General features: G+C 35.0%; 1 protein-coding gene across 8 annotated transcripts in view; it reads right to left on the minus strand.

The window, feature by feature from the left end:
• Positions 1-14,698, minus strand: part of DCC (DCC netrin 1 receptor) — a 1,206,733-nt gene that overhangs the window by 115,042 nt on the left and 1,076,993 nt on the right. For all 8 annotated transcript variants that reach the window (XM_005586668.5, XM_074022755.1, XM_074022754.1 and 5 more), the window contains exons 20-21: positions 10,229-10,423; positions 4,595-4,627 (exon numbers count right to left, since the gene is read on the minus strand). In XM_005586668.5, the coding sequence (XP_005586725.3) occupies positions 4,595-4,627; positions 10,229-10,423 (228 nt within the window). The remainder of the gene's footprint in view (positions 1-4,594; positions 4,628-10,228; positions 10,424-14,698) is intronic.

Consider the following 14,698-nt stretch of genomic DNA (forward strand, 5'->3'; position numbering starts at 1 on the left):
TAGACAGTGAATTATCACCATCCCTGTTTCCTGAAATAAAGAAGTGTCAGGATCATGTAATCAGTGCTGTGGCCACCCCACTAACAAGATGACCTCAGATTGAGAGTTATTTGCCTTGTTATTTAGAATATTCAGAGATGTGAAAAGGAAGATCTATGTAGGGAAAATAACAGTAGACAAAACTTCAGATAAAGCAACTTTATAACTATATGTCAAATATGAATGTGTGGCTATATATATGTAACATATCTGTTGTAATGCAGTTGATGGTTAAAATCAGGGCTGGGCATGGTGGCTCATGCCTGGAATCCCAGCACTTTAAGAGGCCAAGACAGGCAGATCACAAGGTCAGGAGATCGAGACCATCCTGGTGAACACGGTGAAATCCTGTCTCTACTAAAAATATAAGAAAATTAGCCGAGCATGGTGGCACACACTTGTAATCCCAGTTACTCAGGAGGCTGAGGCAGGAGAATCGCTTGAACCCAGGAGGCAGAGGTTGCAGCGAGCCAAAATTGTGCCATTGCACTCCAGTCTAGGTAACAGAGTGAGACTCTGTCTCAAAAAATTAAAAAACAAAACAAACAAACAAAAAAAAAAACAAAGAAAAATAAAATAAAATATTTTAAAAAAACACTTTTGGAATGTGGTTTCTAGGGCTGGAATTATGGCCTTTATACTTACTAGTTGTGTTTCAATAGACAAATAACAACTCTCTGAGCTTCAGTTTCTTCCTTGGTAAAATGGAGACTATAATAGTACCTTTCTCACAGTACTGTATGAGAATTAAGTGAGTCATCCTGTAAAACTTCTAAAACAGTGACTGCTGGCAAGAGCTGCATAGGGGTTCATTTTACCATTACATAGGCTCACATCAGCAGAGATAAATTGAAGGAGTTTTAATCAAAATATAGAAAAAAAGGAAAAAAAATCAAAAGTCAAAACAAAAATCAAAACAATTATTGAATTCATAGACAGAGAGAGTATAAGGATGGTTACTAGAGGCTGGGAATGGTAGTGGGGGGCTGGGGAGAGGGGAGGTGAAGATGATCAATGGGTATAAAAATATAGTTAGAAATAATGAGTAAGACCTACTATTTGATAGCACAACAGGGTAACTATAGTCAATAACTTAATTGTACATTTTTAAATGAAGAGTGTAATTGAATTGTAAGTCAACAGATAAATGCTTGAAGGGATGGATACCCCATTCTCCATGATGTGCTTATTTCACATTGTATGCTTGCATCAAAACATCTCATGTACCCTACAAATATATACACCTACTATGTACACACCCAAAAATTAAAAATAATTTAATTTTTTAAAGCATAGCTTTTCTATCTAACCTCTGCACCCACTTCACATAGCCTGTGCAATTTCCTTACCCAACCCTCCAAAAAAAATGAAACTCTGGTTTATCTCTATAATTTATTTTACTTCCAAACTTATTTGCCACCTGTGCCTGGAAGAATCTACAGAAATAATTAGGACATGGAGCAAGAGAGAGGGTGATGCAAAAAAGGAGAATTATAGAGAAGGTCAAGATTAGAAAGTTTTAAAAATGCTAGATTTCATCGATTTACAATTACATAAAGTAATCAGGAGTTCTATGTTAATTGCCTATCATTGTCAAACAACTGCTATACCACTGCTCAGAAGAAAATATTTTCTCCAAATCAAAACCATTTCAAATGACTTTTGTTTTCACATTTATGTTCTTCATGACAGATCTTCAATCTCTAAAATAATAATTGTGACAAGAATCTGAACAGATACTTTTTTAGGACAATCAAAACTGGTCTCACTTTCTCTCATATAAGTCAAATTCAACCTCTTGCTTCCTTATTTAGGATTCATCTTTGCAAGGTTAATTCTGACCCCAGTGCCACATTTTTTTCTCTGAGGGAATTTTCTCTCAGCAGAAATTCAGCTCCTGTCATAAATGTAATAGTGGGATCATTTCTCCATGAGAAGGGGGCAAATAGGTCTAACGGTGGACACGGTAAAACGTATTCACCTAATTTGCTGTGTGCTGGGAATGGGAGAATTAAGATCAGCCTTTTCCTATTATTTTCATCAATCTTAGAGGGATCTTTAATCTGGGTTATTTCTCATGCATATGGTCATTAACTCAGAAGACTGATTTTGTTTATAAAACGTGCTTTGAGGGTGTAGCAAATTTTATATGCTTTCTTTGTAAAAATTTAAAGATATTATTTATAACCACTAAATTACATGTCATCAGTCCCTCTCAATTTTATAAGTGAATTGAGTTTGAGGTAAAATTTAGAACCTATCAACTTGATCAACTAACTATATGCCAGCTGTGACTAAATAAGGCTCCAAGTTACATATGTGACAGAATCCTTCTGAGCAATATTAGATGAAGAAAAAGAACAACTGACTCAATATATTAATGGACTCAGCCACTGGCAGTAATTCTTGAGGGGGTCCTTTTGTTCTTAAGAACTAACCTGATTTATTGTAGATGGAGACTCAAAGTAAAATCCATGGAAGATGTGTGATCATAGGGACGGGGAAATAATTTAGTCATTTACCTTTCATCAAATAATCAATTTATAGAATATACGTGTGGTGGTTTAAAATAATATTAAGCAAAACAGTTACCTTAAAAAACGAAAAGCAATTAGCAACAGAAAAAGCAAAGTAATAGTATCCAGAGAGAAGTGGAAAGCTATTTATTGAGAAGCTTGGACATGTTGTCAACTAAGTGGCTAATAATGACATTTCTTTCTTTTTTTTTTTTTTTTTTTGAGATAGTGTCTTGCTCTGTCCCAGGCTGGAGTGCAGTGGCATGATCTCGGCTCACTGCAAGCTCCGCCTCCCAGGTTCAAGCCATTCTCCTGCCTCAGCCTCCCGAGTAGCTGGGACTACAGGTGCCTGCCACCACGCCCAGCTAATTTTTTGTATTTTTAGTAGAGACAGGGTTTCACTGTGTTAGCCAGGATGGTCTTGATCTCCTGACCTCATGATCCACCCGCCTCGGCCTCCCAAAGTAATAATTACATTTCAACTAGTTCAGTTGTTTTATTTTTTTCTCTATTTATTATTTTTAAACATAATTTCAAAACTTAGGAGTTATCTGTCTGTGGAAGCTTCAAATTTATTTAAGTAAAGAAGGTTATGAGAGGTTGTTTCAATTGTTTGATAACTGCAGTAGTAAAGCTGTTTCTATTAACTATTCCAGATTTGGATTTGACCAAGACTAATATTTAATTTACCTATGTAAATACATGCCAAGTGATAATTACTCATCATTAATATTTTTTACAAATATTATTTAGTAGATATTAATCGTATGAAAATATTTTCAGTGGAAGCAGGCAGGAGCAGTTAGATTAATGAAAATCTTAACCCTGAGTAGGCATTGCTGTACACAGTCTCATTTCAATTATTCCACATGTAAACCCTTAGCCATGTTCTGTTAAGCAGCTGCATAGCATACATCGCCAGAGAAGAATGTAAACACAAGACCACTGGAGAATATGCTAGTCATGCAGGCAGCCTTCTGCTGTTAGGGAGAGCCAGCATCCAGAGGCTTAATATTTGTCAAAAGTTAAAAAGTATTAATGTCGAAAGAAAGCATTCCCCTAATCTCACAACATGGCGCCTTATGAGACACGATGTTTGCAAGTTAAGTTCTGCCCACAGTAGATGTCCAAAGCAGGAAAGAAACAAACTATATGAACTATAGACTCTCAATCTACAAATACTGATAGCACTGACTACGACCAGTTTATAGTATTTCCTAACTCTTCTGGAAAGAAAATAACATCCTGAAAAAAATAAAACTCATAAACTATTCATTTTCTCCCTCAGCTTTCTACTAATTGTCCTTTGTGTAAAGATAATAGAATCCTAATTTATCAATCAGCCTACAAATCACGGTAATAGTAAATTCAAATCTACTTATAAGTTAATGGATAACTCTTATTTATCTCCATTTTGTCTCTGTGTAAAACTTTCCCTGTTTCTCTACACAAATCAGTTTTTAGTAAATAAATAAGGAAAAGGGAGAAAATACTGTACTCTGAGTCAAATGAGCATCTGATTCACTGAATAAAAGCTTTCTGGCTTCAAAATGAACAACGATAATGCCCTAAAAAAGTTGACCCAACTTTGATTTGATATATTAAAAGGAGCTCATTACAGGGGAAAATCACACATAATTTACGGTTTTTGTCTGTAGAGCTACAGAACTTTAATCCATAGCTCATGAAAGGGTGCAAGAGCAGCTTGAAAATTATGCTGAGCTTAATTATACTTAATGTGAATTATTCAGAAGTGCAGACAGAGACTAAAAATTTATTTCATACAAAGAAGCTTGACATTTTAATTGGTCCTTCAGAATAGAGACAAAACAATTTCCTCTCAAGAAAATTTACATCTTCCTTATCAGAGCCACAGCCTCAGCCAAGCAGAACTTCATTAACAAGATTAATCATCACGCCAGTGTCTGCTTCATCAGGTGTATGGTCCAGGTGAAAAGAGGAATATAAAGTGATGACTGACATTTCTAACAGACAGGATTGATTCAAGGAACACAAAATGACAGATTGAGCCACCATACCTTGGTCATTAGCCATTTTGTCAGGGTGTTCCACTGTGCGGGAAAAAAGAAATAATATTATTAGACTTTGACATTTCCTAGCAAGAAAGCTGACATATCAAACCAACAGTTCTTTTTAGCAAGTTTTTATTTCAAGGTTAGTGCCCTATTGAAATAAAATTGATAATGACCCAAACTTGCATGTTTATTTCTATTAAATAAGTATTCAGAGAAAAAAAAATGAAAATAATGTTTTTGCTGTACAAATTTATCCTAAAATTATCTTACTTTTCATATCCCTCTAAACATAAACTCAGAACAATTACATAAATTTAATTAAAACTAGAATTAACAGTAAAAAAAAAACGCACACAATTACCAAGTAATTATCACCCATATATATATAGTTAAGAAAGTTCAGGAAGCTATTTTCTTGTATGTGACTTTTCTTTAAACAACTTCACCAATTCTCACATCGATTGGGTAAAATAATTGGCTATCATAAATATGGTAGAATGTAATCCAAATATCTTGATAAATCTTTAGCCCTTGTGAAGATAGCTCTTGAGTTGTTGACAATTTCGGATGACTTAAAGTAATAGTCTTAAAAATGACTTTTTGAAATTTAAATTTAAAAATATAAAAATTTTAAATTTTAAACTCGCTAAATTTTGTTTTAAAGATGACTTTTCCTGCTAATCAAATGAACCTAAATAAGAGGTAAATCTCTAGTATTATCATATTTATGAAAATTATATGATATTTTGACCAAGGCAGACCTTCATAAGCTTCCCTCCATCAATTACTAATAGAATTATTTTTACCTAGACTTGACCGTCTTTGAGTTTTGAGTCTTTGGGGCATACTTAACTCACTTAATTCCTTTCAAACTTGATAGACAGGATACAACACTTGGCGATTGCTTCCTGTACATGTCTCAGTAAAACTCACATAGAGAAAATATAATAGGCAGCACCTGATAATATAGTCTCTCATCTGATGTGGCGCTATTATAGCACATCAATCATCATTTGAAAAATACCTTAAATGCCCTACAGGTGGTGATCCTTCCTTTTCTAAATAAAGCAGCACAAATCATTGTCTAATAAGAATGTTTAGAATTGAAATACGTAAGTATTGATTCTGTTAGTGAAAGCCCCTTTCAGATGAACAGGGTTATGTCTATTACCTCCTAAGAAAGATTTCTAAACCAGAAATCAATTATAATTTCTTTCATTTAAACATAACATATAGGCATATTCTATGAAAAGATATCTTGATAAGTAGATTTTGAATTGTGAATTACTATTTGGAAAATGGTATATATACAATTATTTTTATATTATTATTATTATTATTATTTTTAAGATGGAATCTTGCTCTGTCACCCAGGCTGGAATGCAGTGGCCGATCTCAGCTCACTGCAACCTCTGCCTCCCATGTTCAAGCGATTCTCCTGCCTCAGGCTCCCAAGTAGCTGGTACTACAGGCATGTGCCACCATGCCTGGCTAATTTTTTGTATTTTTAGTAGAGATGGGGTTTCACCACGTTAGCCAGGATGGTCTCAATCTCCTGACCTCATGATCCACCCACCTCAGCTTCCCAAAGTGCTGGGATTACAGGCGTGAGCCACCGCGCCCGGCCAGGGTTTATTATTTTACAATTCTATAAGTATTATTTTAAAAAGTTATTGAGATACAATTGAAAAGTAAAAGGCTGCCCATATTTAATGTATGCAATTCAATGAGCTTGAGAGTAAGGATATACTTATGAAACCATCACCACCTTCAAAGCCACAGACTTGCCCCTAAACTCCCAAAGTTTCCTCCCACCCCTTTTATTATTATTTATTGTGGTAAAAACACAGTATATGATCTACCATCTTACTAAATTTTAAGTACATAATATAGTTATATTATTTATAGGAACTATGCTGCATAGCAGAGCTGCAGAATTTATTTATCTTGACACTCTGATGGGCTAGTGGTTAGAATTTGGTGTTCTCTGAAAGTTTAAATAAGTTTTATGAAATCTTGTACCTTGTCAAGATTTAACAAACATTTTTTAAAGGTTTACCAGCCATTTAATTTATTTAATCACCACAATTTAATTGTATCTAGAGTTTCTCTTCTGTTTCCCATTGAAAATTAATGGCTTCTCAAATACATTTTATTATAGTGTTTTATTATGGTATTGATAAAGGTGCTTTTGACAGGCATTTGTACTATATGTAGCTTATGGACATTAATAGGATTTTGAACTGAGATCCTAACACAGCTGTGGAGAAAGGACAGTATGTTGTTGGAAGTGCTGTATCAGGTCTCCAGCAACAATGACCTGATCCTTGACAGGATATGTCAAGGTCGTAAGTGCAGTCACAACCAGGTCATAACCAGGAAGTATGTCAGCTTGGCAGCCAGATCGGGACACACTTAAGAAACTATCCTCATCAGCATCTCATATTAAGGTGAGAACTCTTTAGAATTACCTCAAAAAAGATGAGAATACCACCCTTACCTCATTTCCATTCCTTGTCTGCCCTTTATCTTTAATCATATACATGCATTGTCTGCAGTCTAAGATATTTTTAGCAAGGGATAAATAACTAACTACATGTTATGATAGACAAACCCATTCTTATTCTTATCTTTTGAATTTATTTTTCTACTAGCAAAGCTGCACTGAATAGAACTTGAGAAATTTTGAATGTCTCAAAATGTTATCTACTGAAGAGTATTTTCCAACAGGGACCATATGGATTCTCATAACTACCTTTTATTAGAGACAAAAATGACTTACATTTGTGCTTTGACTTTTTTCTATCATATGTTTCTATCATTTGTCAAGAAAAATCATGTATTTTTGTCATAAAAGAATTTGACAACTAGAACTTTTTTCTCTTCTGGTCCAAAGCTTTCAGTCCTATATTCTTAGAGAGGAGAGAGACACATTTCAGAATGATGACTAAGGATGCCCGGAGAATTTACTGTACTCTATTGGGCTTTCATGCTGAATACCACTCTTTTGTGTGTAGGAAGTGACTCCCTCCCTCCACCAGATTCCTCTGTGGTCTACTCCACTGGGAGCATCCTTCCTCTATTACCTGATAGGCCAGCATGGAGAAGTATACTTTGTTAGCAGGAAAAACCCACAGGATAGGGCAGAGATAGACATAAGACTTCCAATAATTTGACAGTGTGTACGTATCTCAATGGGACCCTGGGGAGGATTTGTGGAAAGAAGGTGGGTATGTGCAGAGTCCTATGTGGTCAAGTAATCAAGGTCAAGACTCTTTTCATTAACATTCCAAAGAAAGAATTAGATACATCATATATGTGTACCTACATAAGTTTGTAGTAAGATAATCCCTTTCTAATTACAAACGTCCTTTTAATTAAACAGTGATTATTGACTGAGCTTCCTGTGCTTCTCTGACTGGTTGTTAATACCAAAAAGACTAAATGCTAGCCTCTAGAAGAAAATGCTGCGATCATTGCAAAGGCTAAATATGAAGGAATGATCATTGCAAAGGCTAAATATGAAGGAATGAAGTTTGTGGACACCTGCCTGGGGTAAGCGTTACTATGAAACACTTGCCCATTACCCAGTAGAGTACTGGGAGCTTTCTCAGCTTCAGGACATCTAAGCCTTTGTCTCGGGCAAACGAAGTTACATGCCGACGAACAGAGTATTCTTTGGTGCAGCTTTGGAAACTGAAAATCTTAAATCAGAGAGCAATAGCATGATTTTATCTTTGGTGTAGATTTAGCTCTACACTAAATCTTTAAAACACTTATGTTGTAGCTTTAAATCTCTTATGATGAGTAATTTATTTGTCTTAGAACATTTGTCATTGTAGGTGTCTTGTAAGATGCATGCATGTATAAAATTATTAATAAAAGTGACCAATATCAATATTTCTGAGTAATTCTAAATAATCAAAAACTTATTTTAGCATATGAGCAACATGTATTTAAAATAGAATTACTATTATCGAGCATGACATTTAGGGTAGACAACACTAAACATCAAATCAGGGTATTAGAAATAACTCTTTGAACTATTATGTCATAGAACAAATTCCTGAACTTGTTCTTAGTTTTGAAAATAATTTTCGAGATGTGTTTCGGACACTTAGGATAAACAGTACCAAATGAAATACTGAGCTCATTAAACAATCCCTAGGATGGCTTGTGGGCCTGCAAATCTTATAACTCATCACTCTGCTGTTTAACACATTTGGATGCCTTACATCGTCTTCAACCTTTCCTCAGATCTCTCAGTTGGCAAACATTATGAGTATGAAATTAATTTGGCACTCATCTATAGGTAAAAACGAAGCATTTGCAAAATACGATCTAGTTACATTTCATGCTGCTACAAAATGAATAACAAGTTGCCTTTTGATTGCTCATTTGGAGTGAAACCTGATTGAGATATGAAGTCCCCAAAATTTAGATAGACAAAGATTAGCTCATTTCTATCCTACCTCCCTCCCAACTTCTCTGTCATTAAGAACTGTCATGCAAGCTTTGGCTGAATGCTTGCTTGTGTGTTGTTGGCAAACTTTCAGATTAGCTGCCACCCAAACCCAGCTTTTGAATAGTTCACTCATCAGAATTCTGAACTCTCTTATTTACTAGGGTACCTTTCCTAGAAGAATTGAGGAATAGGCTATACAGTTATTCTAAGACTCTTCTTCTAGTGTGTCAAACAATTGCGTGAGATACCAATCATGCATGTGTTTCTAATTTTTTGTTTACTATCATGTATTAAGTTTTCTGCCAGTCGTAGAGGTATGATGTGATCACAGATTTAAGAGCTAAGTTATTCTTCGTTAGAACAACACATGTCATGCCTTAAATACACAACTTCAAATATTAGCTGTGAAACTTATTTCAAATTATTCAATTGTTAAATGAATTAAACATTCAAAAATTTTGAATAAACATTCAAAATTAAACATTCAAAATAATTTGAATGTTTCAAATTATTTTCAATTGTTAAATGACTCTTCAAACCATTTGCCCCCAGAAGAATAATACTGTGCTCTAAAATAGTAAGTACTTATATGGAAATATTTTGATGTAATCACTACTATTCAGCTTTAGTGTTTTTCTGTATGAACATCTTTCTTCTAGATATCATATTGCAAATTTTTTTATAGTTTCTACCTTGACACTTTACAATAAATACACTTTTTTTTTGTTTGTTTTGGAACTTTCTGTCTTGCCATATCAAAATTTTATTTAATATATAAGGGATAATAGTGCCTGAAAGGAAATGCCTAAAGTTGAAAATAATATGCTATTCACATAATTCAATACATTTTAATATTTATCCCCTTATATAAAATGACTGAAGCGTTTCATTATATTTTGAATAGAACCAATATACATGACATCAATACAAACTTCTAGAAGGACCCTAAATGAAAAAAGTCAGGTTAAATATGTTTGCCATGTGCTGATGGCAGATCTTTCTTTGATATGTTGGCTTTGAGCATAAAAAGATACATTTTAATTTATTTTAAATGTCCACTGCAGCCATGTTGCCAACAAGAGATGGCGCAGGGCTGTTTCTAACACAGACTGCAAAGCTATTTTATAACAATCCCAGAGGAGAAGAAAAGCATAACAGGAAAGTATTCAAACCTTTCAGAGTCCTGAAGAGGATGGGATCAGAGAGCGGCCCCACTCCTTTCAAATTTCGTGCTTGAATCCGAAAGTAATACATAGTGTCAAGGTTGAGATCCATGATTTGATGAGTAAGCCGATCACCACTGATTGTTTCCATAATCCAGTCATCAATTGGGATGTTCTTGTCCAAGGTATAAAACAAGATGTAAGCTGCATAAATAGACAAATGTGACTTAATTTGTTGTACTACATGCTGCAGTTCTGTTTCCAAATACCCATGTTTTCCAAATGTAATTTACAATTATTATATGTCCACAGTCTGTAAACTACAGCAGTTCTGTAAGTAATGTCTTTTTTTCATAATGCAAGGATTAGATAATTGCTGCAATGTACAGAATCAGAAAATAGAATAAGCTGTTAGAAATAAAAATATCTGCCACATTTAAAAATGTGTGCTTTCTGCTACCTATAAATCCTGATTATTAGTTTGCTCTAATATGAAAGCATGATGAAAAATGTTAAACAGAGATAACAAGTCTGTATAATTTTCCCTGTAGTCTACTGATGAAAATAAACAATATTTATTTTGACTTGTGTTCAATAAAAATGTATTGGAAGGTGTAAAATGCCATGCATGTTTAAAGTGTAATATAAATAAATGATCATATTTGATCACTATAATGACTTAGTGAGGGTGCCAGGGGCTATGTTGCTTTCCTTTCACAGATGATGAAGCCACAGGTGACCCAAGCTGATTGGTAAAATGTCTGGGCAACATTCTTCACCACCACACTATGTATGGGATTCTTTACCAGTATACTATTTCTCCCAGTCCTGTCTAGCTTGTCAAATAAATAAGTATTGCTGGATAACTGTACATAATCTAGTTATTATCTTAGATATTAATAACCTATGTTTAGATAGTATTATTTATTTTCTGTGTTAGGGGATATGTTACTTGAATGCTAGTTGTGTGTACTCAGTTATGACAGTCTAACATGTACCCGAAAAATCCAAGGATTCTTGTCACGTATTTATATTCTAACACTATACTTAACCAATTTGTGACCTAGCTCTAATTAAAAAAAATTAACAACTTTTATATTTTGTTGTCAGATAATATTGTAAAGGCACTCATGATAGGTGTCACTGATAAACAAATGTCATGCTGATCTCCATTTCTGCCACAATTCTTCAATGCTATCTATATAACATAGGCTATAAGTGTCCCTCATTTTATTTATGCATCAAATACATTCTTTGTAAGTCATTTTCTTAAGAGCAAGTGTCTTCCTTTGATTTACCTATTCTTTCCTTTTGAGTCCCTCTTGTCCCAGCTGGACTGGAGATCTTCACCCACGGGTCTTTGCAGTGGTTATGGGTTATGTCAGAGGGTTCTCAGACTCAGAAAATAGCCATGCACACTATGTACATCTCAGCACAAACCCTCGCTTAGAGGAAGACTGTTCTCCATACCATGATTATTCTTCCTTCCCGCTTATTCCCACACCATTCCACCTTTCCTTACTCCATCCAAATCCTACTCATCCATTAAGGTGTACTTTAAGCTGTATTTGGCCTATGAAACCTTCCTCAATCACAAATTTCCTCTCCATAAACATTGTAACACACTTCAATAAAGTAAAAACACATGTACCGTTTTGTATCACTTATCACTTAATCCTATAGTGCCTTATAGAATTATGCCTGGGCTTGGGGGATGCATCACTGGATATTTTGTCCTTCTGATTATGTGAGATTAAGCAATGTTACAATCTCCAACATCTGGAAGACCATTTCTCTTAAATTTTGACAAATGCTGAAAACTTACATGTTTTGTATTGACTTTCACCTTTCCCCTAGGTTCGGTATTTCCCAAATCTGCATAATCATAACAGTTACCTGAAGGATAGGTACAGATCATAAAATACAGACCCCAAGGCAGGATATGTTGATTTAATACATGTGGTGAACAACTTTTGATGACCACCAATTATCCTCATCCTCTAGTAATATCATGCCTTTGTGTATTCCTTTCTGTCGGTATATAGATGGGTCCTAAGTCTTGTTTCTAACCAATAGAAGACAGGAAATGCAATGGAATATCAATTTCACAATGGTGTTACTTAAGATCATGACATCTGCCTTGCTAGCAGATACCCGACTCTCTTCTTTTGCCGTTGATGAAGACATCTGCCCAACGGAAAATACTTTGTGGCAGGAACTGAGGGTGGTTTCTGGCCAACAGCCAGTTAGATACCGGCTGTTGAATCACATGAATCATGACAACAATCACATAAGCTTAGAAGCAACTATTTCCCCTGTGAAACCAAAGATGAGACCTCAGCCAGGTGAACATCTCAATTTGCAGCCTTGTAAGAGACCCCAAAGCTAAACTGTGCTCAGATTCAAGACCCACAAAAGTTATAAGATAACAAATATGTGCAGTTTTAACGTGCTAAGTTTGTGATAATATTGCTATATAACAATAGGCTTCTAATACTATAGGTCAAGGGTAACCTCAGTAATCTGTACCCCAAATGATTTCTGTGATCAACAAGGTCAGGAATATTGCTATACAACAATAGGCTTCTAATACTATAGGTCAAGGGTAACCTCAGTAATCTGTACCCCAAATGATTTCTGTGATCAACAAGGATATGTGGATATGTGGGATCTGTACATTTTTGGCATTTGTTGTGATGTCAGTGATGAAGATATGAGTATCTTGAGATGTTGAGAGCTTCGAAGCTAAAAGGCTTACCAAGATAAAGAATTTAACGCTTACCAAGATAAAGCGTTTAAAATCGACAGCTCTGGGATCAAACTAAAGTTGAAGGTGCAGACATCAGTTTCTGACAATTCCAAATTGTATCTGAGCAAATTCCTTATATATGTGGTGAAGCCTACCCTTTTCTTAAAATTTAAGAACTGAGATGGAGAATAGAAACAGACCTCATCATTAAAAAGTCTAAAAAATGGCCTTGGAGAAAACAAACAACTTCACTGGGATGTGTATGTTTGGTATATTTGAGAGATAATAAATTCATCATTGAAGTCTTACCTTATACATTTCTATATAACCACACAAGTTGAACAAATGTACTGGTTTCTCACTACCTTTCTGTACTTGTATACTTACTCTCTGTGTCCAAGTATCGCTTTTTTTTTTTTTTTTTTTTTTTTTTTGAGACAGAGTCTCGCGCTGTCACCCAGGCTGGAATGCAATGACTGGATCTCTGCTCACTGCAGCATTCGCCTCCCAGGTTCAAGCAATTATCCTGCCTCAGCCTCCCCAGTAGTTGGGATTACAGGCATCTGCTATCATGCCTGGATAATTTCTGTACTTTTGTAGAGATGGGGTTTCACCATGTTGGCCAGGCTGGTCTAGAACTCATGACCTCAGGTGATCCTCCCACCTCAGCCTCTCAAAGTGCTGGGACTACAGGCATGAGCCACTGCTCCTGGCCTCTTTATCTTTCTTTCTTTTTTTTTTTTTTTTAAACCTCAGAATTCCTAACTCTACTATAGATACTTTTCCAGAGAAAGTAACAAAGGGAATAAAATGTTCTGCCTTCTGGAAAGCAATATTTAAGAAGCAAGTGGAAGAAATTTCTGCAAATCAGACTGAGAAGCTATATCCTGGCAGTGGGAAGAAAAGTGCTTTGATGATTTTACAAACGGGAGACAAATTAAACTAGACTATCAAATGACACAGAAAAATAGAATATAATCTTACATATTAGACTGTATTAATAAGGAAATAATCTTTGAAAGACCTAACTCTTCTATCTGTGTTGGTCTCTGGTCTTAAATATTGTTGGGCACCGCATTTATTTAGGCCTGTGTTTCACATCTCTGGCTATACAGTAAGTCACCTGGGAAGCTTTTAAAAATTACCGTGCTCAGTCCCTTCTCATATGAATTAAATTAAAAATCAGCTGCAAATCACTGATTTAGCCCAGTAGAATGCTAATAAGTTGGAGCAAAACATAGTGTAATAATTAAGAGTATAAACCTGAGTTTTAAATCCTGGCTCTGCCACATCTTGCTTACTTGACTTTGGGCAAATTATTTACTCAGGAAAGGCCTAAGCTTTTCATTTCAAAATGGAATAACAGGAATATGTAATCACTTATACTATACTAAAGATCTTAGAAGAATGCCAAGCATAATATAAGTGCTTAATGTATTTTGAACCATTTTCTTCTGAAAATGGCCGTCCAAATTCCTAACTTGCCAGTTTATGGTCAGAGAATTTAGGCACTGGGATTATCTGAATTTCCTTCTTTTTTGTTTAATCTTTGTGAGTACTTATATTTAAAAATTGATGATCTGAATTCTGTATAAAGCACATTAGTAAAGCCTCACCCTAGAATGGATTTCAAATTGGAATAATAATAGTCGATTTGTTTCAGTGCTCACTGGGTATCAGGGACTTTTCTCAGCACTGTATTATAACAATTCTTCTAGTGTTGTTCTATT

Source organism: Macaca fascicularis, chromosome 18 (assembly GCF_037993035.2).
Source record: "Macaca fascicularis isolate 582-1 chromosome 18, T2T-MFA8v1.1".
Taxonomy (NCBI): domain Eukaryota; kingdom Metazoa; phylum Chordata; class Mammalia; order Primates; family Cercopithecidae; genus Macaca; species Macaca fascicularis.